This window comes from Physeter macrocephalus, chromosome 21 (genome assembly GCF_002837175.3).
Source record: "Physeter macrocephalus isolate SW-GA chromosome 21, ASM283717v5, whole genome shotgun sequence".
NCBI lineage: Eukaryota > Metazoa > Chordata > Mammalia > Artiodactyla > Physeteridae > Physeter > Physeter macrocephalus.
Genome location: NC_041234.1, coordinates 104,763,095 through 104,789,286, shown reverse-complemented (window position 1 = coordinate 104,789,286; position 26,192 = coordinate 104,763,095). Strand labels below are relative to the sequence as shown.

The 26,192-nt window shown below is 47.5% G+C and overlaps 1 protein-coding gene across 1 annotated transcript in view; it reads left to right on the top strand.

Moving 5' to 3' along the window:
* Positions 1-18,635: 18,635 nt before the first annotated feature.
* GPC4 (glypican 4) overlaps positions 18,636-26,192 on the top strand; it is a 110,616-nt gene continuing 103,059 nt past the window's right edge. Inside the window, exon 1 of the mRNA XM_024128101.3 lies at positions 18,636-19,204. Within this exon, the coding sequence (XP_023983869.1) occupies positions 19,045-19,204 (160 nt within the window). The 5' untranslated portion in view covers positions 18,636-19,044. The remainder of the gene's footprint in view (positions 19,205-26,192) is intronic.

Sequence of the window (26,192 nt, the reverse complement as noted above, 5' to 3'; positions counted from 1 at the left end):
CAGATGAGGCCAGAAGACAACTCACTGAACGTCTATAAATCTCAGTTTCCTCATCTGTAAACTGCGGGTGGGTGACAATACCTGACCTGCCTTCACCCCGGTGGGACCCTGGCATCTGAGTTTTCATTTGAGATCTTAACATTCATTGAGCGCATATGTTCCTGGGGTGTGCTGAGTCCTTGCTCCTTTGAGTCCAAGAAATGAAATCCTTTGTAAATTATAAATTAATACCCACCCCCCCAAATTATTACTATTGAAAGTAGCACTCCAAAGTCTTGAATGCTTTCTTTAAAATGAATGTTCATGTAAGGGCTGAATACACTTAAAACTTAGATGGAACTCAAGATACAGGCTCTAGGACTTCCCTGGTGGCGCAATGGTTAAGAATCTGCCTGCCAATGCAGGGGACACGGGTTCGAGCCCTGGTCCGGGAAGATCCCACATGCCGCGGAGCAACTAAGTCCACGTGCCACAACTACGGAGCCCGCGCTCTAGAGCCCGCGAGCCACAACAACTCCTGAGCCCGCGTGCCACAACTATGGAAGCCCAAGTGCCTAGAGTCCCTGCTCCGCAGCAAGAGAAGCCACCGCAATGAGAAGGCCATGCACCGAAACGAAGAGTAGCCCCCGCTCGCTGCAATTGGAGAAAGCCCACGCGCAGCAACAAAGACCCAACACAGCCAAAAAATTAATTAATTAATTAGTTAATTTAAAAAAAATAAAAAGAAGGCTACACAGATCCTGAAGGGTGTCTTATGGCCCGATTGTCATCTTGTTCTGTCTAGCAGGGCTAACATTAAAAAAAAAAAAAAAAAAGAAAGAAAGAATAAAAAAGATATAGGCTCTAAATCTGCCTCTCCAAGTGCCCATCTCCAGGTTGAGTCTATCAGGCCTGAATGGCTGAATTCTGCTTTGTGAACAGCCACTCTTTCAGAGAATGATGATTTGTGTAGGGTCAAAGGTCAAGAATGCTAATTTCATGTTTTTACTCTTAGAGTACCTTTAGGGGACTGGCAAACTACTGAAAAATGGTTTGGAGTTTGTAAACGTCTTGTATTTACTTGCCAAGCTTGCTTGGTGGCAGCTCTTCCTTGGGGCAGAAGAATGTACTTGCCTTGGAGAGTGACTAAACAGGTGAGATGTTACAGCCAGAGGGCCTGCCTGGCACGCGGGAATCCCAATAACGGAAGGAAGGCCCAACACCTGGAGTGCCCAACTCCCCGAGGGTCAAAGCGGGAGCATCTCAACTCACCCCAGGAAGTACTTGGTCTGGAGCCACGTGCCCTCCAGGAGACAGGCTTGGGGGACCCTACTTAGATTTCTAAGGGAAGAAATCCCCATTGTACCAGCTGGCACTGGCATTGGCCCTGGACCTAACAGCCACCGAGGTCAGGATGCCAGGATCTCATATTTAGTCACTTTGAATTATGGGCGGTTAGGGCTTTGGTTTTGCAAATTTGGGCAGAGAAGCAGGATTCGTGGTTAGGAGGACTAAATCAGAAACTTAAACACTTACCCACATGGAGAACTCATTACCTTAGCAGGCAACCCAGCTAGATTTTAACAGCTCTAGTGTGTTAGAAATCTCTTCCTTATATAGCATTGAAATCTTTATCCTTGTAATTTCCACCCTTTGTTCCCAGTTTCTCCCTCAGAAACCACATGAATTAAACCTGCTCTCTTCCCGCCAAGAGGCCTTAGGAACATTGTTCCTTGCCTCCCAGATTTGGCTGGGCATTGGCTATAGTGATATGCAGTTGGTTAGATAGATGCCTTTCCATCCTTACGATTCTTTGTGGGAAGGAAATTGCTCCTAAAAGGAGACATGACAGTTCCTAAGTCACATAGTATCTCAGTGGTTCCACTAGGAATCCTTCCTGACTCCAGGTATGCTTTCCTTTGCCCCCTCCCCCAAGAACAAAAAGGCTCCCTGAATTTCTGTTATCAACCAGAATGTTCTGCTTTGGCTAATATGATCAATAACTCCTTAGCCAACAGAAGCAAACATCACACCAAAACCCTTTACTGTGGTGGGAGTAGTAGCAACCAGAAATGTTTACAGTATTAAACATACCTTAAAAGGTCAGGCTTTTCAAAATAGACACCCCCATCCTCCCACCCCCACCTCCCCTTCCCCACTCCCTTTGGCTTCTAGCACTTGTAATAGGCAATTTGGGGGGACTTCCTTGGTAGTGCAGTGGTTAAGAATCCGCCTGCCAGTGCAGGGGACACGGGTTCGAGCCCTGGTCCGGGAAGATCCCACATGCCGCGGAGCAACTAAGTCCGTGCACCACAACTACTGAGCCCGCATGCCACAACTACCGAAGCCCACACGCCCAGAGCCCGTGCTCCGCAACAAGAGAAGCCACCGCGATGAGAAGCCCACGCACCGCAACGAAGAGTATCCCTTGCTCGCTGCAGCTAGAGAAAGCCCGCACGCAGCAACGAAGACCCAACACAGCCCAAAATAAATAAATAAATAAATTTATTTTTAAAAAAAATAGGCAATTCGGGGACTTCCCTGGTGGTCCAGTGGTTAAGACTCCACACCTCCAATGTAGGGGGTGCAGGTTCGATCCCTGGTTGGGGAACTAAGATTCTGCATGCCGTGCGGTGCGGCCAAAAATTTTTTAAAAATAAATAAAATTTAATTAAAACAAAATAGGCAGTTCGCTGTCAGAGACTCAATTCCACAGAAGGTAATCTGGGCCTACGTTGGAGAGGTAATTATATCCAATCTCCTGAAGGAGATGACTGAGCCACCGCCCTGTGCCACCTTCCCACACCCCCATCTGCTCACAGGCAGGCTTTCTGGACCGAACTGCCCTTGGCATGCTTGCACTTTGTGGTTCCTTTTTCACTGTCTGAGCCAGCCAGCCAGCCGGCCGGCCAGGGTCACCAGTTAATGCCACTTAACACTACTTAAGCTGGGCTTCTAACTAGCCTGTTGACCAAGTTCCCAAGGTCAGACAGTCAGCAACTTCTATTGAGCCTCTGCCCTTTGCTGAGTACTGTTCTAGTCGCCTGGAGAGGAAGAGGAAAACAAAAGAAATAAAAGCCAGGGCCCTTGTCTTCGATGGGTTTACAGGCCCAATTAGCGACTCTCTTGAGAAAAGACTTAAGGACACTCACAAAACAACACACAAGTGGGTATAATAGGGAGGGAAGTGAGCCAAGGGGAGATTCTAAGTTCCTTGAGGGAAAGGCTCTGCCTTTGTGTCCCCCCAGGAAGGACCTCTCCACTTCCTCATTAACCTTTTGTTTGGAGCAATTAAACAGACCTCGAGGCTGGCCAGCCTCCCCTTTCTCTCTGGTCTGGGGCTCAGTGATCAAGTTGACACTCTGGGGACTTCATTGACTTCAGATGGGGGTATTTCAATATCTTGCTGAGATGGCTGAATAGGCCTTTGATGTCATGTATATCCATTCGGATCTCAGCATTCCATCAAGGAGAGGAATGATAAAGCTTTCCTCTGGAGTGTCTTCCCCTACTGTCTCCTGCTTTATAATAATAATAGCAGCTGCTAATAACTGAATACCTACCCTATGCCAGACACTTTACATATGTTATTTCACTTAATACAACAGAAAGGATTATTATTAAGTTAAATGAAAACAGTACTATCAGTATTTTATTTGTTCAGAAACATTAATCTGCAAAAACAAGAAGGCCTGGGTCCAACCCGGAGTTCTTCTGCAGGATGGTGAAAAATAAATCTGAAGAGGACACAGAAAAAAAACACCAAAGGAATAAAAAGTTCTGAACATACAGCTGAGATCCAGCTATAAAACACGCCACCACAGCCACATCTCCCCACAGCAAAATGCTGGCGAAAACTCTACGCAGTGTTACATTGATTAAAGTAATATTTAGATCAGCAGAAATTGACATAGGTCACGTTTTATGAAATGGATTAAAAAAAATCGATATGGCACATTGACGTAAAAAATGAAGGGAGCTGATATTTGTCATCAGTATATTGTGTTCAAGCTTCACAACCACTCTTTGAGGAATGCCCTATTCTTATTCCCATTTTTCAGATGAGGAAACTGAAGACTAGAAAGATTAAATATCTTTCCTGAGATCACATATGAGCAAAATGGCAGAGCAAGGCTTCAGACACAAGTTTACCTAATTCCAAATCTAGGATTCCTCCCTCTACATCACGTTGCCCTCTATCAATGAATGAGTCAACCCAGACAATGAGACAACAGAGGAAAAAACTCAATTGCATCCATCCAGCCCCAGGCAAAGTGCTGAGCTGCCCTCTGCCTCCCTGTGGGCCCGAGGAAGAGCCCCCAGCCCTGAACTGCAGCCAGAGGGATTGCCCATCTCTGAGCCTCACCCCGCTGAAAGGCAAGTGATAGATTGTCCAGGCTTGGGCGGGGCTGAAAAGGCAGCCCTGTCCCAGCAAAGACGCCCGGGCTCACTGGGGCCTCAGTGTGGGCCAGGCCCGCCCTTCCTCCAGTCTCTCTGCTCCCTGCCGCCACTACCACTAGCCACAAACAAGGGCAGGGAGGCCCACTCCTCCCTGTTGGGTCTGGCAAGCACTTCCTGCCTGTCAGGCTGGTTCATCTCTGTGCCAGGTGCCCCGCTGGGCTGGTGGCCTCTCTCTGGACACCTGTAGCCACCTGTCTGGGTGGTCTGGTCCCGGACCAGGGCCCTGGGGAACAGGCAGCCTTCCTGGGACGGAATGGATGGATATGAGCTCAGGAGGCAGCTATGCAGGATGGTGTGGCCAGAACAGCGGGGCACCGTCTATATTGCTCCTCCTTATGCGTAATGGGTCATAATTATAATACTTGGAACGCACGTGGGGCCTGCTTTCCAGAAGCGCAAAGCCCAATAGAGTACTTCAGTTTCCCAGTCAGTCTCTCACACACAGAGGCACGCACACACACTTTAAAGAGCAGGCCAAAAAGTGTTATAAATAAAATTCTAGAACATGCGTGGGAGGAATAAACAGGAAAATTTCACTGTAAGCGATGAAAATGCAGCAACTCCTTGTGGGATGGCTTTGCTCCAGCAGCCCACAATTGCGCTGTTAATCAGAAAGCAGGCGAGATCTATATTGTTGCTTTGCTCAGGCTTTTTCTCCTTCTCCTTGTCAATACACGTTAGAGACAGTGTAAATACCACTGGGTTTCAGGGTAAAGCTAGCAGTAAGAGAAAGAAGACAGTCCTCACTGGCACAGTGACAGAACATAACCTGATGGGTTGCGCTGACATTGCAGAGCACCCTTTCCTCCCAGCCACTCCGGGCTCCAGGCTGCAAACCCCATGGGTTTAGCTCACTTGCTCCTGACCACCTGTATCCACTCTTCCCCCAGGCTCCAATGTCCTCCACACTCCCCTCTCTTCCTGTCCCCAGAGGCTCCTCATCCTCTAGGCCTTTGTTCAAGGTATTCTGTTCATCTGACACACCCTCCGCCTTCCTCCTACCTCTTTGGGGTCTCTCTGGTGTGGATAACACCCCTTGCCTGGACCCAGCCCCAGAAGGCCCAGCCATCTGACCCCTCTGACCATGAGGACCACCAGCTATCTGGATCTAACACACGCTGCCTGCTTTGTGAATTAACAGTTCGGTCCCCACTAAAAGTGGGTGCTCCCGGAGGCCAGGCCAGGGCTGTGGCTTATTTGCTCTTCATAATATGTACTTGATACGTGACTTTTTTCAAAACTTGAAAAGCAAAGTTGTCGTCCAGGGCATGGTCCCTCTTTTGATGGCTTTCGTCAAAGCGTAATTTACTCAGTGGCTGCGTACATGATTCATAACTCTCGTGACAATTCCTCTATCGCTTCATTCTTCTCTTATTCGCACAACCTCTCCTCTCCCCAACCCCGGTCTTTGGCTCAGTGTTTGTGACGGGCCAATAATTCATATTTTTCTGGCCAAGGTAGTATTTTCAAAAATAACACAGGAGCCAACTCCATAGCGCTAGAACTTCTTTCAGTTCTTATATTGTACAAGCCCAGGAAATACACACGGAATTTGCTAGGAAGTAGAGAGATTTTTTTCTTTGGGCCTCCACAAATTAGAAATAAAAGAACCCATGGGAAAAGACGGGTTCTGGAAGGCTCAGAAGAGCTCTCAGAGAATCTGCTAAATAATATTTTTGTCTGCTGTTTGTAAATGTGACTCACTTTGAAACCATCTGTCATGCAGTCCTTTGGAGAGAGCTGAGAAATATTTAAATCTGTGAAAATGAGTATATTTTGGTATATACCAGAGCAGTGTTTTAATGGGCCCCTGCTGCACGTTGTCCAGTGCATTCTTTGAAATGTGAATTTATCCAATTGTCAAGTAACATCTAAAATGGAGTTGAAAGAAGGGACAGGGCAAGGAATGGCAAGGCCACGGTGCAGTCTGTAGCTGTGTTTCTTCACGGAATGGGCAGAGAGGCTGCAGTGCAGGTGGGAGAGCCACGTTTCCTCAGGGGTCTGGGGTGGAGTTAGAGATTTGGCTGCTTTTCCTGCCGCTTAGGGAAGCAGCCTTCCCCAGGTTGGGGGAGGACTCTGGCTAGCTTTGTGCAGGCAGAATTGGGCATGATGACAGCTTAGCACTTCAACCTTTATAACATTTCTGTTTTCACTGCTGTTTAACTTACTGGCAGGAGCAGCAGCTGCGGTAAAAAATTGGAAAATCATCAAAAAGGGCTTCTTCATGTAGAGTGGAGAAGGTAGATGCAGAGGAAAACTCCTTTCTTCCGACACCCAAAAGACTAATTCCTGGTGTTTCCCATGCGCGGTGGTGGGCACCAATTGTCTCTGGGGGACATGCCTTGTTTGCCAAGTAAAATTGTAAATTTCTTGAGGGTCAGGATCTTGTTTGGGGCAAAAATCAAGCGTCAGGGCTTCCCCGGTGCCGCAGTGGTTGAGAGTCCGCCTGCCGATGCAGGGGACGCGGGTTCGCGCCCCGGTCCGGGAGGATCCCACGTGCCGCGGAGCGGCTGGGCCCGTGAGCCACGGCCGCTGAGCCTGCGCGTCCGGAGCCTGTGCTCCGCAACGGGAGAGGCCACAACAGTGAGAGGCCCGCGTACCGCAAAAAAAGAAAAAATCAAGCGTCAGACCTGGAAGGAACTCCAGAGCCCAAATATCAGAGATGAGAAAACTGAAGTCAAGAAAGCAGGAAGTGGCAAAGTTAGGACTCATCAGAGGCCTCCAGATTCATGGCCCAGTGGCTTCTTACTATGCCATTCTCCAAACTCTGCCAAATACAGACGACTCAACTACTGTGCCACAGAGGACAGCAGGCTAGAAACTTCTCTTATAATACCCGGACACAACCCATGATAAAGAAAGTATGTCAATACCCAGAAAAATTGGAAACTGATACTCAAATACATGTACATGCATGTTCATGGCAGAGGATGAATGGATTAACAAATTGCAGTATATATACACAATGAATATAGTTATAACGATTTCTTTATGCATCTCCTTGGTTATTTCCTTAGGATAAATTCCTGGGCATGCAAAACATGGAAACAACCCAAATGTCCATCAACTGATAAATGGATAAACAAAATGTGTATATTCATATACTGGAATATTATTCAGCCATTAAAAGGAATGAAGTACTGATACATGCTATAGTATGCATGAACCTCAAAAAAAACTATGCCAAATGAAATGAGCCAGACAAAAGGACCAATATTGTATGATCCCACTTACATGAAATGTCCAGAATAGGAAGATTAATCGAGAGAGGACGGGGGAAAGGAGGAGTTATTACTTAATGGGTGTTGAGTTTCTTTTTGGGGTGATGAAAAGGTTTGGACATAATTAGAGGTGGTCGTTGTACAACCCTGTGAATGCACCAAATGCCATGCAATTGTTCACTTTAAGATGGTCAATTTTATGTTATGTGAATTCCAAGTCAATTAAAAAAAAAAAAGAAGGAAAAAAAGCATGTCAGCATCTTAGCTCATAGGTCTAGGCCATATCTGACTACTGGCTGCCCCAGCATCCCACGTGGTCTCACTGGGACACAAAGAGTGTTGTAAGACCAGCCTGGCAGTCAAGAGCAGGGCTTTAGTATCAGAATCAGGCACAGTTCTCAGCTCTGCTACTGGTCATCTGGGTGCCCTCGGGCAAGTGATTTAATCTCCCTGAGCCTCAGTTTCCTCAGTTTCCTGTAAAATGGGGATTCAGACCCTACCTCATGGCGTTGCCACAAAGATTAAATAACATATAGCAGGTGCTCAAAAGGTGGTAAATAATATTTTTAGGGAAGGTGTATAGATGAGAAGAAATCAATAAATAGTAGCTGTTACCAAGGGTAGGGCAGCAACCTCTTCCACCAGCCTGAAAAAACAACAAAGGAGCCAAATGAGTATTGGACCTTAAAAGTGCAACATCTAACAGTATTCAGCTCAGGGGATGTGACCGTCGCACCCTATTACCTTGAAGCAGTTGGACAGCCAGGAACTCAGGTTCTCCTGACTATTAAAGATGGACTATGCTCCTCAATAGAATCTGTGGCTTGTACTCTTTGTTTTATTTTATTTTGGCTGCATCGGGCCTTGGTTGCGGCACGCAGGATCTTTCGTTGCGCCTCGCAGGCTTCTATCTAGTTGTGGCGTGAGGGTTTTCTCTTCTCTAGTTGTGGCGCACAGGCTCCAGGGCGCGTGGGCTCTGTAGTTGTGGCGTGTGGGCTCTGTAGTTGTGGCGCGCGGGTTCCAGAGTTAGTCCCTGACTAGGGATCCAACCCACATCCCCTGCGTTGGAATGCGGATTCTTTACCACCGGACCACCAGGGAAGTCTCCCTGTAGCTTGTACTGTTGACTTTCTCCCTAGTTTCCAACCAAGTTCTCACTTATGTAGTTTCCACCTGGTTTTCCACTTTCAGCTCTATAGTTGGTAATGCCACCATTTCAGCCCTGGGATGCTTGTGTCTATACAGTCACTTATTCTTCATCCTCAGATCTCCCTCCAGGACTTGGTTCATTCATTTTTCCAGCTTGTCAGCTTCTGAGCATTCTGGGCAGGTCTTGCCTGGATAACTCAGCATTGCATTCGAATCATCACCCACACCCATGCCCACCTGAGAGCCCTGAGGTGCGAGATTTCCAGAGTAGCTGCTTGGTAAATGCTTGAGGATAATGCAAGAAGAAAGAAGACTTTTGTTTAAGTGAGCCGAGGTATAATGTAACTAACAGACTGGGAGCATTAGGGAGGAAAGAAAAAAGCAAGTAAGGAAAATGAGAGCTTCTCTTCACCAGGACAGTAATGCTGATTTTAAAAATATATGTTTATTCAAACTTACCAAACAGGAAAGGGATAAAATAGGAGTTTGGGATTAGCGGATACAAACTACTATATATAAAATAGATAACCAGCAAGGACCTACTGTATAGCACAGGAAACTATATTCAATATCCTGTAATAACCTGTAATGGAAAAGAATCTGAAAATATATATATATATATATATATATATACACACACACACATATATATGTATAACTGAATCACTTTGCTGTACAACTGAAACTAACACATTGTGAATTAACTACACTTCAATAAATATATATATGTTTACTGTTTTTGAGACTGTAAAAATCACACGCTTTTACTGTAAAATACAGAAAAGTTTCCAAATTTTATGTGTACACACACACACACACACACACACACACACACACACACCCCCCTCAACCCTTCCACTGAAAAAAATTATAGTTGTGGTTTCTTGTATCCCCTTCTTTTGTGTAGCATACATAAAGTGCATGAATCTGCAATGTATAGACTGATGAATTTTTACATACGTACACACTCATGTACTCACCACGAGGTGGTTACAAGATATAGAACACTCTAACACCCCAGAAGCTTTTCTTGAATTCCTTTTTTCATAAATATTGCCTAACACCAGCAAATTTAAAAAATCATATCATTTGTACATATTTATTAAAGGTGGACAACCTGACACGAATCTATACTTCAAAGGAAATAAAGTTAGGAGTCAGAGACATGAGAGCATTTAAATCGGAAATTTGACTAATGAAAACAAATTTCTCTTGATACATTTTGTGGCTGCCTCCTCACCCTGCCCCTGAGAAGTCAGGGCGGAACAGGCGGGGTTCTCTTAGAGGTGGTGGAAGTGGAAGAGTGGGGAAGAGCCTCTTTCTCATTTCTACCAACTCGTGTGTATCCTTCCCCTTCCCCCACAAGCCACGTGCATGCTGTGTACTCGGAAAATTAAGAAAATGGCCGTTTGAATTCTGGAAAGTCAGTCACCCGTGTATGTCAGCAGAGAGGGACGTGGGCAAGGCCAAACCCCTGTGTTGCCTGTGCAGCCTGGATTCAGCGAGAGGCTCTCAGAATGTCTGTCCAGGTTTAATGGTTTCCTTGCTCATTTGAATGTGTTATTGTTCGAGCGGCAGCAAGAGCAGCCGTTCTGTAGACATTACCCATCACTGGTTAGAAAATGACAATGTCAAACTATGTCTGACCCCGACTCTCTTGAGCTCTTTTTATCTGTGGTATCTCTTTGGAATAAAAATGCCTGCTCCCTGCTGGGTCTTCTTAAAAATGCACATTGTCTCTTCACATAAAAGCAGGGATGATGGTGCTAGGAAAAAAGAAGAAAAAGAAGAGGAGGAGGAGACGGGGCCGGGGGGTGGGGAATAAATAAATAAAAGAAAAGGCATTCATTCAGACTTCTTCGGTTTGAAGTGCAAGTCCAAAAACCTGTTGGGCTAAATTGGCACTTCATTAAGAACTTCCTTTAGAACATTCTGGTGCTTTCTAAAGGGAGCTTGGTTCCGTGGTAGCTCAGTATCCTGATGCTCACAGAGGAACTGGTTTCAGAATGCTCAGGGCCAGTGTTGGGGAGGGTGCCCTTCAGCTTCTTGGAGCCCTGCAAGTGTGAAGGTGCCACCAGACGGCTTGTCTGTTTTTCTAAACAAAGCAGAGAATAAATATAAAATTGCACTAGGCAGTGCCACGTGTCCCTGGGTGTCCTTCACCACCTTGAGCCACAGTGTGCCCGATACCTAGGAGCCTGTGTTCTCAGGTAAAATCCTGAGTAGAAGCAGCCAGGTTGGACAAATACCGTTAATATGGCCACTGTTCTAGTCAGAACCTATGTTTTGCCTCTGACAGTCTTCCCCTGGCTTGAAATTTCAAACAAAAAAGGAAAGGTCAGGTTTGAGGTGGACTGACTAGACAAATGCCAAGGTCCCTTCCAGATCTCACAATCTAGTAGCCTCTACTCAGACCATGCTGGGTTTCCTGCCTCCATGCTACCTTTTTGCCTGTGCGATTTTGTCATCAGCCAGGCGAGATGTGGAAGAGTTATATAAACAATTTTGAAAAATGAATGTTCCGGAAGCGCCTTCACAATCTAAATGCCAAACACTTATTACTTTTATTTAATCAGAAGGATATGAAGAAATAATTTTCTTTCCATCAACGGACCATTTATGTCCACTGGGTAAATTACAGAAGGAACTCTCTCCCAATTATATTTAAATACACTTTTTTTTTTTTTTTTTTTTTGTGGTGTGCGGGCCTCCCTCTGTTGCAGCCTCTCCCGTTGCGGAGCACAGGCTCCGGACGCGCAGGCCCAGGGGCCATGGCTCACGGGCCCAGCCGCTCCGCGGCACGCGGGATCCTCCCGGACCGGGGCGCGAACCCGGTTCCCCTGCATCGGCAGGCGGACGCGCAACCACTGCGCCACCAGGGAAGCCCCTAAATACACATTTTATATCTAAAGCTGTAGGGCAAATTATAGTCAACAGCTAGAGTTCTGCCATCACATGGAAGTGTACCCACTGAAAAGTGGAGGTTTTTTTCCATTAATTAGAAATCCTCTCTATAAATCAGACTATAAATAAGAGCTTTGGTGTACAGAAGACCAAGACCAGAGACAAAAGATCTCTTCCCATACCACCTTTGGTTTTTGTTCTCTCACAAGCATGAGACATGAGTCGGAATTTTTACAAACTACATACTTCATGAAACTTTTGCCCCAGTAATATAGTATGAAAAAATATCAATACCAGTAGATACGTAATCATTGCAAAAAAATGTCCACATTACTCTCTGGGCCTCAGTTATCTCATCAGGAAAATGGGATAATTAGAAACACCTTCCCTGTAATGACAGAGACATACTGTATGAAAGTAACTCAGATCCCTCTCTGCTCTACAGCTTGTATAATTCAATGCTAATTATGGACCAATACAGAGGTAATTCATGTATCCCAATACAAAATTATCAGACCAATTTATTATCCCGCTAAATAGCATTCAACGCTGACAGGGCTGGATCTGCACAAACTGTGAAGTAGATGGAATTTATAATAACCATAATAACAATAGTATTGGCTCATATTGATTGAGCCCCAAATTTTAGGCTCCATGAGAGAAGAGACATTGTTTTATTCATTAATATATTCCCAAAGCCTGAAAGAGTATTGATCTTCTAAATATGTGTTGAATGAAGGAATGAGTGAATGGATAAATAAATGGATGCTTTGCACCAGGCTGTATGGTAAGTGCTTTCCGATTATTTCAATGAATAGACATTTTCTCCTCCATGCTTGGTGCTGAGGGCACATAAAGGAATTTGACATGCTCCAGGCCAAGAGGAATGCTTTTCATATGTTTTCTCTTGTAAGCTTCACAGTGTAGGCATGACACATGAGAAAAGGGAGGCTCAGGGAGGGTAAGTTACTTATCTAGGGACACACAGGCAGGAAGTAGCAGAGCCAGGATTCAGCTCTTGGTCTGCCTGACCCTATAGCCTCGCCTCTTTCACTGGGCAACACTACCTTTCTTCTGTCTGTCTTGTATTTATTTTCTGCTCTTCATAAAGAATCCCCGGATGAGGAATCGTTGGGACTTTATCACTTGGTTGAGAAGACTGCCATGGCCTAACTTTTGCCCCTTTTCAGTCCGTCCTATGCCTCCTCACTTCCTCACTTCATTCTTTCGAATGCACTACTTGTATCTTTTCACTCTCTGCTTATAAATCTTCAGTGTTGCTAGGATCAAGATGGCACCGTCCTCCCAGGGTAATGTGCCCGCCTTATCTGGCACCGTATTTCATGATAGTCACCCGGATGAACCTGTACTGGGTCAAGATGGTGTCTTCACTGGCCTCATAATCCCCAATCCTCTCTGCCTAGTGATTCTTCCCCATCCTTCATGGTCCAAAAGGAGACCTACCTTCTCTACTCCTTTACACATCAGCCTTGCACTGTCTTCGAAGTTTTCCTGGGCAGATTTTGGGTTTGGAACATAGTGAGAAGTGACTACCTCATTGAACTTGGACTCAGAGGACCTCAATTTAAGACTCCGAGCCAGTTTCCTCACCCATAAATTATGGAAAATAATACATGCTTCACAGATAATACATGTGGAAGCAATACCTAAACTCTGCCGCACTAAACAAATGTGTTATTATTGTGAGATTGTCTTCCTATGGAATTCTTTTTTCACCAAAGAGTGTGACACTTGGAAATCATGCTATAGGAAGACTGATTTTGTGACAGTCCCTGGGTGGATGGATGGAGGGAGAGGTTGGAGATCTGTTAGGTGTTGGCTCTACAGTGCAGACAAGAGTTAATAGAACTTGGACAAAGGTTGATGGCTGTTGAGTGGAAAGGAAGACTCAGCCCAAGTTTTTAATACAGAGAGAGGGAGTGTGGCACCTATGGCCTGGGGAAAACAGGGGGCAACCCTGGCACAAACAGGAAAGTATGGTGGCTAGATACCTGGAGTTGGTGATTAAAGCTGTAAACACAGATGAGCTCTCTGAGAGAGAAGGAAAAGTAAGGCAAGCTTCAGGCACTAGAGAAAGAATACTGAAGGGAGGTCAGGAGTCAGGAGACAGGAACAGACCACACACATCAACTTCTTCAAAGCGGCTGATCCTTCAATTACTGGTACTTCTGTACATTTCCAGAGGGACCAAGAGGAGAGGGGCCACCATGAAACAAACAGCAAATTGGGATGAGCGTCCTGAGGGACGTGCATTGCCTTCTGCTTTCTTTGCCAGTGTCTTTCTCCATGTAGATATGGATCTTACCTCCCCAGGCAAGATGCCAGCTCCTCGAAGGCCTCTGGTCTTTCAAGTTTCTAGGGCCTTCGCAGAACCAACTTTTGTTCACAGGAAGTGGTCAGAAGACGCTACTTGCTTGGTTGCTTGAAAAGGAGAGGTGTGGAACGAGAAAGGAAAGTTACTTGGTGAGATGTAGGCTGAAGACAGGCTGAGTTTGTCCAGGAAACTTTTAAGAGCTCTGAAGTAGTAACTAATTTAAAAACCAGGAGATTTCAGGGAGTTCCCTGGTGGTCTAGCGGTTAGGATTTGGTGCTTTCACTGCAGTGGCTCGGGTTCAATCCCTAGTTGGGGAACTGAGATCCCGCAAGCTGTGCTGCCTGGCCAAAAAAACCCCTAAAATATCAGGAGATTTCAGATACAATTCTAGGTCTTTGTTTTCCCCTGGGAAACTGTCCGTCAGGTGAACCTGTACCCTTGCAGGCAACAGGCATTTACACAAAAAGCCTAAAAGACCTTTTGGAGGCTGGGGGTCGAGGAATCCTCAGAGAAATCAGGACCTCTGCTAAGGCGCAAATGTGGTAGTCATTTTATAAAGACAGTGCTCTGGAGGCCTAGAAGCAGGAGCCATTAGCTCTGCTTGGGGGGATCTATAAAGGTTTTCCAAGAAGAGGTACTATCTCAGCTGAGTTTTGATGGATGAGTATGAAGGACTTGTCCAAAGAACGGAGGGGAATGAAAAGGTATTCCCAGCAGGGGCAGGGAATGATGCAAGGATGCGGGCATGATGCAGAATGATACAGGGTTGGGGAGGCCCAGTGAGAAACTTGGTAATGTAGACTATGGCTCAATAGCAAAGATCCAGAGCTGCTGAATGACTTGGCAATGGACTTGGAAAGCAATAGGGTACCATGGGGGAGAGGGGCAGGGTTAAGCAGGGGAGGGACATTGTTCAAGTGATGTCAGAGGCTCACTCTGATGGCTCTGGGAGGGTTGGGTATGGTAGGGGGAGAGACTAGAGGCCCACAAGACCTATCCTAAGGGAGGAAGCCACATCCTCCTCTTTGTCCGCCTATTTGGCAACCAAAGCAGCTTCCCAGCAGGCCAAGAGAAGGGCCCCCAAAGCTGAGAGAATGAACCTAACTCAACTAATTCTTAAGGACAGCAGCAGTGAGTACATACTTTGTTCCTTCCGCCTGCCAGCGAACATACCCCAGTGCTGCAGCAGGAGAAATGCCTCACCTGGGAAGACCGACTATACCACAAATACAATAAACCGTGAACTCATTTGGCTTCTATATCTTCCCTTTCTCTAGGGCTGGGCAGCATCTGGCACATAGTAGGTGCTCAATGAACATTTATTAATCTGAAATAGGACACTCATATGGGATTCAGTCAAAGGTCTTACATTTTTTTCAGTCTTGGTTCAGCCACTCAAGAGCTCTGTGGCTGTGGACAAGCCATATAACTTCAGTGAGACTCAGTTTGTTGATCTATTTATTATTATTATTATTATTATTATTAATTTATTTTTGGTCGTGCCGCCTGTCATGTGGGATCCTAGTTCCCTGACCTGGGATCGAACCCGCGCCCCCTGCATTGGAAGCACGGAGTCTTAACCACTGGACCACCAGGGAAGTCCCTGCTGATCTATTTTAAAAATCAGTATGGGAGTGTGCCTGGAAGCACTTTGCAAATTCTAAAGTACTATACGACCAAAAGTGGTGTATCCATAAAATGGAATACTGTTCAGCCATAAAAAGGAAGTGCTGACACATGCCACCACATGGATAGATCTTAAAAACATGATGCTAAGTGAAAGAAGCGAGACACAAAAGGCCACATGTGACATGATTCCTTTTATATGAAATGTCCAGAATTGGAAAATCTATAGAGACAGAAAGCAGATTAGTGGTTGCCAGGGGATGGGGAGAGAAGGGAATGGACTTAATGTGTTTTCTTTTGAGATGCTGAAAATATTCTGGAACTAGATAGCGGTGATGGTTGTACACCATGGTGAATGTACTAAATGCCACCAAATTGTACACTTTTTTTTTTTTGACCGCACCGGGCAGCTTGCAAGATCCTATTTCCCTGACCAGGGATCGAACCCAGACCCTGGGAGTGAAAGCGCGAGTCCTAACCACTGGACCACCAGGGAATTCCCTGTTAATGTATTTTATCACAGTTTTTAAAAAGCCCCCCAAAAGGGCTATATGAAGGTTAATCATCCTGAGAAGTTATTGATTCTTGCACTCTACCTGCAGACCCCAATCCATTTTTTGGCATTCAGAGAACTTACAGAGTAGATGCACCTCTACTAAGGAAAACTGGAATGGGAGTGGGGGGAGGGAAGGAGGAGCTTCGGGCCATCAGAAAAGGGAAACTGGGTGGTATTTGTTTCGTAGATTGCCAGTTGTTCACCCTGTTTGTATTTAAATGAAAGGAGGCTTTGAAGTGGGAGCCGCCTCTGAGCAGGGCTTGGGGTTCCTGGCTTGTGTGGTAAAGTTCAGACTTGTCCAGATCCGTTTCTAGCCAGAGGTTACTGTTTCTGGTGGAAAAGGCTTAAGTTTTGGTTAATAATACACGAACAGGAAGAGCCGAGTAAACTGGGGGGCAAGGAATGAGTTCCCCCTGGACTTGGTACGAAAGGAAGCTTTCTCTGATTTGGGCTTCATAGTTTGGGAGTATCTTTTTCTCGTTTACAGTGGCTGGGTTTCATTTTATTATTAATGTTGGTTGCATCTCAGATCGTATTCTTTTCGGTAAAGAACATCTTTAAGTAAATGCATCAGTCAATGAAAGTTAAAAGTGCTCTGGGCTAAGCCCTAGCAATGCCTTGAGGACCTGATGGTTATCAGTTTAAGGAAAACCTGGACCATTTGAAAGTCCCTCGAAAATGGCAGGAAATTCATCTGTAGTTGAGTTTGCATATTTAGAAAGACTCCTCTCCTAGCTGCAGAGTTAAATGTTATGCCGACCCACCGAAACTGGAAATTTAAGTCCCACTAATAGATGGGTCACAATCTGTCTGTTTCTGCTGATGATCTCCAAGAGTTAATGAAATGTAGAAGAGTCTGCAGTGGGCTTTCAAAACAACAGCTAGCTACTTTCTACAGCTCCTCACAGCCAACCATGTCAACGAGGTTCACAAACAACAGTGGAGGAAGTCTCAACAAACCCCTTGAGGGCGCTAATTGTAATGATGGTTCATATCTTCACCCTATGTAATTTTATGGGAATTGAGAGTCTAGCCAAATAATAAGTTCCAGCCCCTCTTATCTGCCCAGTTCCCAGCACACTCCAGAGGTGTCTGAGGGCTTCTCACCCTAACCTCTTACAGCAGATTGTAACAATAACAACCGTAATGACAAGTTCTCAATCTGCACAGTTCCCTTCATTAAAGGAGCCCTAGAAGCTTCAAAAACACTCATTAATGGAATGTGACAAAACTTAGAAGGTGGGAAGACTCACCCATTTCCAGTTTTCAGGTGGCTAAGTGGAGACAGGGTCCCAGAGAGGTGTGAGACTCTGTTAAGAGGCTTAAGGGCAGAGGGGAAGGGGGTTCCTGGGCTACCTTTATTCCATGTGACCTGGGAGTCAAGTCCCGGGTTCTGGACACCCCGCCCCCGCCCCCCCCCCCCCCCCGCCCCGCGCCAGCTACATGCTATCAGCAAGCCGCTTCTCTTCTCTGGGCCCCAGTTTCCCTTCGTGAAGAAGGAGGGTTTGGGCCAGAAGGTTTCCAAGGTCAACCCTGAATTTGCTCTGCGGTTGGCAGGGCGGCGGTTCTCTCGCTTCAGGGTTTTATTAGACCTGCAGCAGAACCAGACTGGGAGCTGGGGGTGCTGAGAATGCCTGCCAGGTTTCCGAACAGGTCGGTGCTCCACGAGCACCGTCTGACGGAAAGCAGGTCTGAGGAGGCCAGGTGAGGCTCTAGGGCCAGCTCGGAGTCCCAAGTCCCTCTGGTGCCCGCATCAAACAATGAGATTAATGCCAGCGCTTTCCCCTCCTAGCCCAGGAGCTGGGCGGTTACGAGCGTCCTCCAGGCTGCGGGGCTGTAGCAGCGGCGGAGGGGTGCTGGTGGTTAGGTATCGAGGCCGGAGGGCTCCGTCCGGCTTTGGCCCGCGGGCAGCGGGTCAGGTGGCCGCACGCAGAAGGCCTAGGACTCGGACGTGGGTTTCAAGTCCCCAGCCTCTCGGTCCCCTGGGACTTGGGCCCTTCACCCAGGAGAAGTCAGCCTGTCCTCCCCGCGTGGGGGGCGGCGGGCAGGCTCCCCGCCTCCCGGGAGGACGGAAGGAGGGAGGAGCCCCGCGGGGCGTGTCGCGCGAGGGCGCGTCGCGCGCCCGGTGCGGGCCCCCTAGGAAGTGGATTTGGACGCTCCGGATCCAACCCCGCTTCCAGGTTTTCTCCCGTCCCGGCCCTGCTTGCTCCCGCCTGTCTCCGGCCCCCCCGCCGCCCGCCCCCTCCCCCTGAGTGCCGCCCGCTGGGCCAAGTTTGTCGAGCGTCGCCGCGCACGCCGGCCAGTCAATCAGCGGCAGAGCTGAAGAGGGCACAGCCGTGCGGCCGAGGGCAGAGCGAGCCGAGCCGAGTCGAGCTAGCAGGGCGGACCAGCGCCGGGCAGCCCGAGCCGCGCGCCGCGAGCGCCCGCCGCCGCCCCTCACGCCCTCCTCGGCCCCCGCGGCGCCTGCCACCTTCCCCTCCTTCCCCGCGCCCCTGTCCCGCCTCCGGTCAGCCCGCCCCGATCGCTGCCCCCGCGGAGCCGGGAGGTCACCGGCTCGCGCCTCCGCTCCCCTGGGCCGCGCACCGCCTCCACGCCCTCCTCCTTCTCCCCGGGCTGGGCGCCTGGCACCGGGGACCGTTGCCTGACGCGCGAGGCCCAGCTCCACTTTTCGCCCCGCGTCTCCTCCTCCTCCTCCTCCAACTCCTCCAACTCCCCTCGCCCTCAGACTCCGCTCGCGAGCCCCCGACTCCGCGCCCGCCCGCCACTTTCCGTCCCGCCCCGAAGGTGGGAGCGCATCCGCCCCGGCCGGCACCATGGCACGGTTCGTCTTGCCCGCGCTGCTCTGCACCCTGGCCGCGCTCAGCGCCGCGCTGCTGGCTGCCGAGCTCAAGTCGAAAAGTTGCTCGGAAGTGCGACGTCTCTACGTGTCCAAAGGCTTCGACAAGAACGATGCCCCCACGCACGAGATCAACGGTAGGTGGGAGCCCCCGGGAGGCGAGCGCAGAGACGGGAGAAGGGGCCGCCGAAGCCCCTTCGCCCCGCCGCCCCCCCTCGCCGGACGCAGGTAGCCGAGACGGAGAAATGGGCAGGCGCGCCAGAGCCTCGACGCAGAGCGTTCCCTGCGGACGCGGGGGCCCCGGGTGCGCAGCAGGCGGAGGGGCGCCCCCGAGTTACCCGGCGGCACTCCCGCGCTCTGCTTCCTTCCCCCACCCCCCCTCCCGCGGTCTCCCTGGTCCCAGGAAGCCCCAGAGGACTCTGGCCCGCAAAGTGCGTGTCACCGGCTCCCTCGCCTTTTCCGGGTTGAACTCCTTACTGGGCTCCCCGCTTTGTTGTGTGGGTGACGAGAGGTCGGGTAGGGTGGAGGTTGCCAGGTTCCGGGGGGCGCAAAACGTGGAACTTGATGTTTCATTGATGTTCTTTAAAAACCCACTCCCCGCCTCTCTTCCACCGCTGACACGGATTAGGAGTTTTAGTAGCTACAGCGGCTTTAGAAGTGGCCTTTAAAAAGCAAACGACTCTCCACTCCTCCAAACCCTGACTTTTGGGGACTCTCCTGCTTTCCGGAACGTGTTGGACGAGAAGGGTATTTTCCCCCCTTTTCTTTTCCTCTCACTTTATTTTAAGGGTTAATTGCACTTTAAGTCACAAACCTTTGAAAGGACTGATTACTGGAAGCCTGAATCTCAGTTTGGAGATGGTTATGCAAATAGAGACTGCTTAACCTGTGAAAAAGTTCACCGGGTTTCGGCGCTGGGGGTGCGTGGGGTGTTTGTGAAAGCCCTTCTTGGAGCGCTGGGGAGGCTACTTTGCGGCGGGTGCCCTTCGCCCCTCCTCGCCATGCTGGCGGCGGTGGCCGGGCCGATCCCCTCTGGGTGGCACTCATTCGCAGAGAGGCCAACTGTTGCGCGCAGTCCCGCGGGCCGCGCTGGGGCCAGCGGCCGCGCAGGTAGCCTCTTCGCCCCGAGGGTTCGGAAAGAACCACGAATCTAGCTGGCTGATGGCCAGCTTACCCTAACGGAGAAGTGAGCGATTCGAGCCCCGGGGGCCAAGCCTCCATTCCGAACCTTTCATGGAAGTGAACAGAGCGCGCCTTTGCCTCGCGGTGTTGGTCACTCGGGTGGGGCGGGCAGGGGGCCGGCAGCCAGCAAAGGAAATACTGTAATTTCAACCAGGCGCTTCCAAAGGCTTAGGAAGACTTGGGGGTCATTTTTGGGGAAGGGCTATTAATAACCTTGGAGATTAAGTGCAGTCATCAATTACATATAAATTACAAAGGTAATTGGGGGAAGTGGCTGGGCACTTTTCGAGTGTGACCGGCATCTATCTAGAAATAGAACCTAAGAAATGGTTGGAGCAGCCTAGGACCCCACGCACCTTGGGAGTTATCAAGTAACTCGCACGTTACTGATTAGAGACTGTTTGCCCTTGAGCTGCTTGTCTTTTGGGGAGCTCACGTCTGTCTTCACAGCGGCACGATTTTATTGGTTGTAGAGCCCTGAGAAGCTCTCTTTCTTTCCCCTCTCCCTTCCGCCCCGCTCGAAAAAGTAAAGTTGAGCCAGTAGCCACTGAAGCTTGGGGGCTCCACAGGTCAGACCTGGGGTCTTTGTGCCCTGCACGGTCTGGGCCCGGGGCCCAGCGGAGATGACGGGCGTGAAGCTTACAGTTGTCATTCCCACATTTTGAAGGGGTAGATGCAACGAAGCACTTAATGGGAACGTGACAAGTTTTCATCTTCTTCTCATGCAAAACAATATGTGCCTTTGAGGTGGACTGGAGGCGTTCAGGGAGTGGGCTGTGAAATTGCCCTCCCCACTTTCTCCAACTTTGTTCTGTGCAGGCTTGCAAGGGCAGGACATCTTCCCAGCCAGCATCTCAGGAAAAAGGAAGTTTGAAGGGTGCCCAAGGACAGTGCTAGGTGTTCCCTTTGATTGTCCTGGTCCCCAGAAAACACCTGAGGAATGTTTTTGCATAAATATTTCTCTGGACATATTCCCCCTAAAGATAAGAGCGTTATTAGTGACCAGCAGCAGGAAATGGAAGCTAATGTGCTCACACCCAAAACATTTTATTCTTTTTGTCTTGTCCTTCATCTCCCTCCCAGGGCTGCTGCTTTTATTTCCCCTTTTGAATGACCTACTGGACTGCATTCTCCCGAGGAACAAAGGAAGTGCCTTTTTAGCTGGAATCCTTGGAAGACCACCAAGGACTTTAGCTCATGCAGTGCAATTTCGCACCACTTTCAACAATAACAAAAATGCATGACTGAATGGCTCAAAAATGTGGAGTGTTAGAGGCATTCATTTGAGTCTAGGACACTGTCACAACACAGACAGACCCAAGTAAATACCTTTAGACGGCCAGTATAGAAACGGGGTAATCTTTACCATCACCCTGGCCTCTCCAGATGCATACATTGTCGTCGTCTTCCCTGGGCTCCGCTCACATAATTTTGGTCATTTGGGAGAGCATGGTCAATGTAGCGACTTGAATGAATTAATTGCCAGGCACTTTCCTTGGTTGGGGGTGTGTGCGTATGTTTTCTTAAGTGCAAAAAGTCCAGGGTTGTTTTCCAGGCAAAGGGTCACAGTGTCTGGGTGCCTAGCCCCAAGTTTAAGGTTTGATTCTTGATGGCCTTGCACTTGCCTTCTAGAGGTTTGAAGAGGCTTTGAGAATACTCCATGTTCTTAAGGACTCTCAGTCTTTTTAGATCATAATTAAGATAATTTGATGTGCTCACAAGGGTGTCAGGGAGTACAGCATGCTAACAGGGCTCCGACCTAGGTCCTGCATTGCCTATCCACTTGACCCCTGAACTTAACCAAATAATGGGTAGCCCAGATGCCATGATCAAAAGGGATCTTTAACACAAAGGGTGGGTTTTTGGTCAGCTTTCAATGGGCGTATCTTTTGGAGCGCCTACTGTGTGCGATATTCTGTGCTCAGCATCATGGCGGCAAGGACGGGAGGGCCTCTGCCACCAGGACCTTCCCAGGTAATAGGGAGATGAGCCTTGCACACACACACGATTGGAATACAACATGGTGTGTGGTAAGGACCGTATGAGTGGTACAGATGAGGAGAAAGGAGTACCCGGGGAGTTCAAGGGAGAAGGGATTTGGGACTCTAGGGTATTAACTTACTTATGGTGGTTCAATAGTAATTAAAAAAAATAGTATTTATAACAAGAAATTGTAAAATCTTACCATTCTCATTGCACCTCCCTCCATAAGGACAGGATAAAGGATATGCAACAATCGGCATTTTGTTACTAATCTAATCTTTGCTTGAAATTGTCTTGAAGAGTGAGGCAGTTGGTTAGAAACCTACTTCACCTTGCCGAAGGTCCCTTCCACAGTGACATCGAATGATACCAAGGAGAACTTTGCATCACAGGTGTGATTTGGGAGTTTTTATTTTCCTGTTCCCATTTACGTTTGTGACCAGTGCACCTGTGACAGTGTGCGCACACGCTCATGTGTATACCTCTGAGGGAATCACGTAAGCTATGTTAGGATTACATGGGAAGACGTGTGCTGGAGAAGTAGGAATACTTTGATACTGCGCTGATTATTCCATGTAAGACACACAGCATATGTCTTCAAGAATTGTATTCCCTCTTACTTACTTTAAGTAGATGGGTTGGATTTTGCAGAGAACTTGTGATTTTTCTCGCCTGTCAATATAGAAATTGTCCCAAGTAGTACAGGGACTATCTCCTGGACATGCTCAAAAAAAGAACTTGGTAAAAGTTCTGGCTTATGCAGCTCAATCTCTAGTTAGAACATACAAATATAAAATGTTTGATTCAGCATAATTACTATTTTCCTTTTTTGTTTGACTCACATTGGGTTGCATGCAATTTCAGGATTAGCTGGAGAGTAGACTGAGGAATGAAAAAGGAAGGTGTTTTTTGTTGTTGTCTCAACAGGGGAAACGTCAGTGTTCATCTAAGTCAGTTGGGAAGGGGTCTGTGGCTCCCCAATAACATCTGAGGTGGTTGCCATATATGTTCACCAAAAATGCATTTTGGCTTCAATGAAAAGATGAAAAGAGCTAGTGGCTATTAAGTGCTTTCCCTGGGCCTGGTCCTAAACAGGATTGTCTCATTTAAAGTCCACAGCAACCGTATAAAATCAGAATGATGACTATCTTCATCATCGCCATCTTACAGACAAACTGAGATTCAGAGAGATTCAGAAATCTGTTCGCAGTCTTACAGCTAGTTAATGTTGGAGGTGGGATTTGAACCCTAGGTCTTATCTGACCCAAAGTAGAGTCTATGCTGTGTTGTACAGATAATAAGAAAGTACCTTCCCAACTCCCCTAGGGGGCTGGTCTTAGAAACATAAGCTATGAGAGGACCAGCAACTAACTAGTAAAAGACCATCGTCACAGCATCCAGTCATGTCCTTTGCAGGCAAAGTGTTGTACCCGGACAGAGACAATCTAATGTTAACAGTAGAAGGACTGTAAATTCTATTTCCTGGGTCATGGGGGAGCCCACGATAGCTTCTGAGGAGGGGAATTTCGTTAGTCGGGCTGTTTCAGGAAGATTAACTGGTGGCACTGCAGAGTTCAGGGTTGGTGAGGCAAGGGGAAGGCGGGGAGGGCTGTTGGGCGGCTGTTTTAAATAGTTCTTAACTGCCTCTTGTCTGTTACACCCCTTTTCCATCCTAAATATTGCCAGCTTCCTTTGCATTCAGCAGTGCTTTGAATGGAGTCATTCCTCTGCTTTGAGCTTCCCTGGTTCCAAGTATCTCAAATGATAGTTTCACTGAGTCACTCCTGAGCTCCCCGGGGTTATGTGCCTTCTTCCTCCCAATCCCCTGCTTGCTTGAATCGGATCCATGGTCTTTGCACACAACTGTCCTGTTTCCTAGTTCATCATGTGTGCAGGCACATGTGTGTCTTCTTGCCTCAACTGTAAGCAACCTGAGGACAGATGGCAGCTCCTGGCATTTTGTGTGCCCAGTGGTACCAGGTGCGTGAGCGCGGTGCAGTATTTGATAGTCAAGTAGGGGGATGACATAGACAGTTGTATCGCCTTGTCTGGCAGGACACCGGTGCTATCATGGGATTATACTGCCTTGGTGATAGATCATCATCCCATGGTCTCTTGCTCTCCTGGGAAGCTTTTGGGTCTAAACATTCTGAAGTGAAATAAATTTAGAGTAAGTCTCCTAGAAACGTTGTTATAATTTGGAGAATGTTTTTATTCTTTTGGGAGCGTACTCATCTTCACTTCATTAATAACCGAGTGTCATAGGAATTTTTCAGAAGGATTCGGAATTCTGTTTTTCTTTCCGCCTTGAGATATACTTCTTTAAGAAACAAACAATTGAGACTTGTGGTTAGGCAATTTAGAACAAATGGAGAAGAGTAATTTAACACCTTAGATTCAGCATATGGAGCTGTCTGATGCACGTCAATTACCTTTAAAAAAAATCTTAAATTTGTTGTCTTTACCAAGGTGAAGAACACAGGCTTAAGGATGTCAGTATTTTATATAAGTGGGGAATTCCCTGGCGGTCCAGTAGTTAGGACTCCGTGCGCTTTCACTTCCTAGGCCCTGGTCTGGGAACTAAGAACCCACAAGCCATGTGGTGTGGCCAGAAAAAAAAGCAGACACACTAAAATACGAACAGGTAAAAAACTAGCATTTTCAATTCCACTTGGCTAAACATCTGTTGCTTACTATAGAGAACATGAAAGTGCAGAAAATTCATGAAGTGATTCCATCTTGGAGGTAATTTGAAATATATTTAAGTTCTGATGCATTTAATTCAGCAATCTGGTGGGAGAGAAAAATCAAAGAGATCCATCAACCAGGTATTCAACTTTTGAAAATGAAACTCTAACAAATGTTAGAAATTAGGAAAAAAATTGAATGGAAGAGTTAAAAAAAAAATCAATAACCTCCAGGAAGCCTGGAAACTATGTAAAAACATCTTATTGGAAGCCCAGATAAATGTGTGCCAGACATCAAAAAGACCAGCTGCTTGGGGGAAGAAAAAAAGAACCGGGCATGACTGACTGGCAGAGAGAAAGAGGTGCTTCAGGGAAAAAGGCATCTTTCACAAAATGGAAAGTTTAAGCCAACAGAAGAGGGAAGTCCACGAGGTATGGCAGGGCAGGTACAAACTAGAAATTAAGTGAGCTGAAAGAGAATCAGAGGTGAACCTTGCCAGGGATTTGAAAAAGGGCCCATGTGATGATAACGGTGAAAAGGGTGGGCTGAGTCCAGACTCAGGGGAAAAGCAGTATGGCTTCTTTAAGGGGCAGCCATGCCTGATTAACCTCCCAGAGTTCTTTGAAAGAAGCAAGTGGGTGGATACAGGGAAACAGACCTAGTTTAGATTGTCAAGAATTATGCAATGGGATTCCAAAACGGAGTATATTCAGAAAATGCATTTACTTTGGGATAGGTGAGGCCATTGGTTTATCGAAAAGAGGAAATAATGGAGGAAGGGCCGGGGGGAGAGGGAAAAACCCCACTGTCCTAGGTGGAGTAGTTTACGTGGAAAGGCCATGGTTTCTTGAAAAGAGCAGTTCTAGCCTAGCTCTGTGACAAATCATTTGTCTGATACCTTTGGTGAGGTTCTTCCTCCTCGATTTGAAAAATCGAGGAGTGGGGTTGTTAGAATACTGGATTACATCAGTGATTCTCAACCCTGGCAACGCTTTAAAGCACCTGGAGAGCTTTTTTTTTTTTTTTTTTTTTTTTTAAAAATATATTTATTTATTTATTTTTGGCTGTGTGCGGGCTTAGTTGAGGTGAGCGGGTGCTATTCTTCGTTGCGGTGCACGGGCTTCTCATTGTGGTGGCTTCTCTTGTTGCGGAGCACGGGCTCTAGGCACATGGGCTTCAGTAGTTGTGGTACATGGGATCTTCCCGGACCAGGGATCGAACCCGTGTCCCCTGCATTGGCAGGCGGATTCTTTTTTTTTTTTTTTTTTTTGC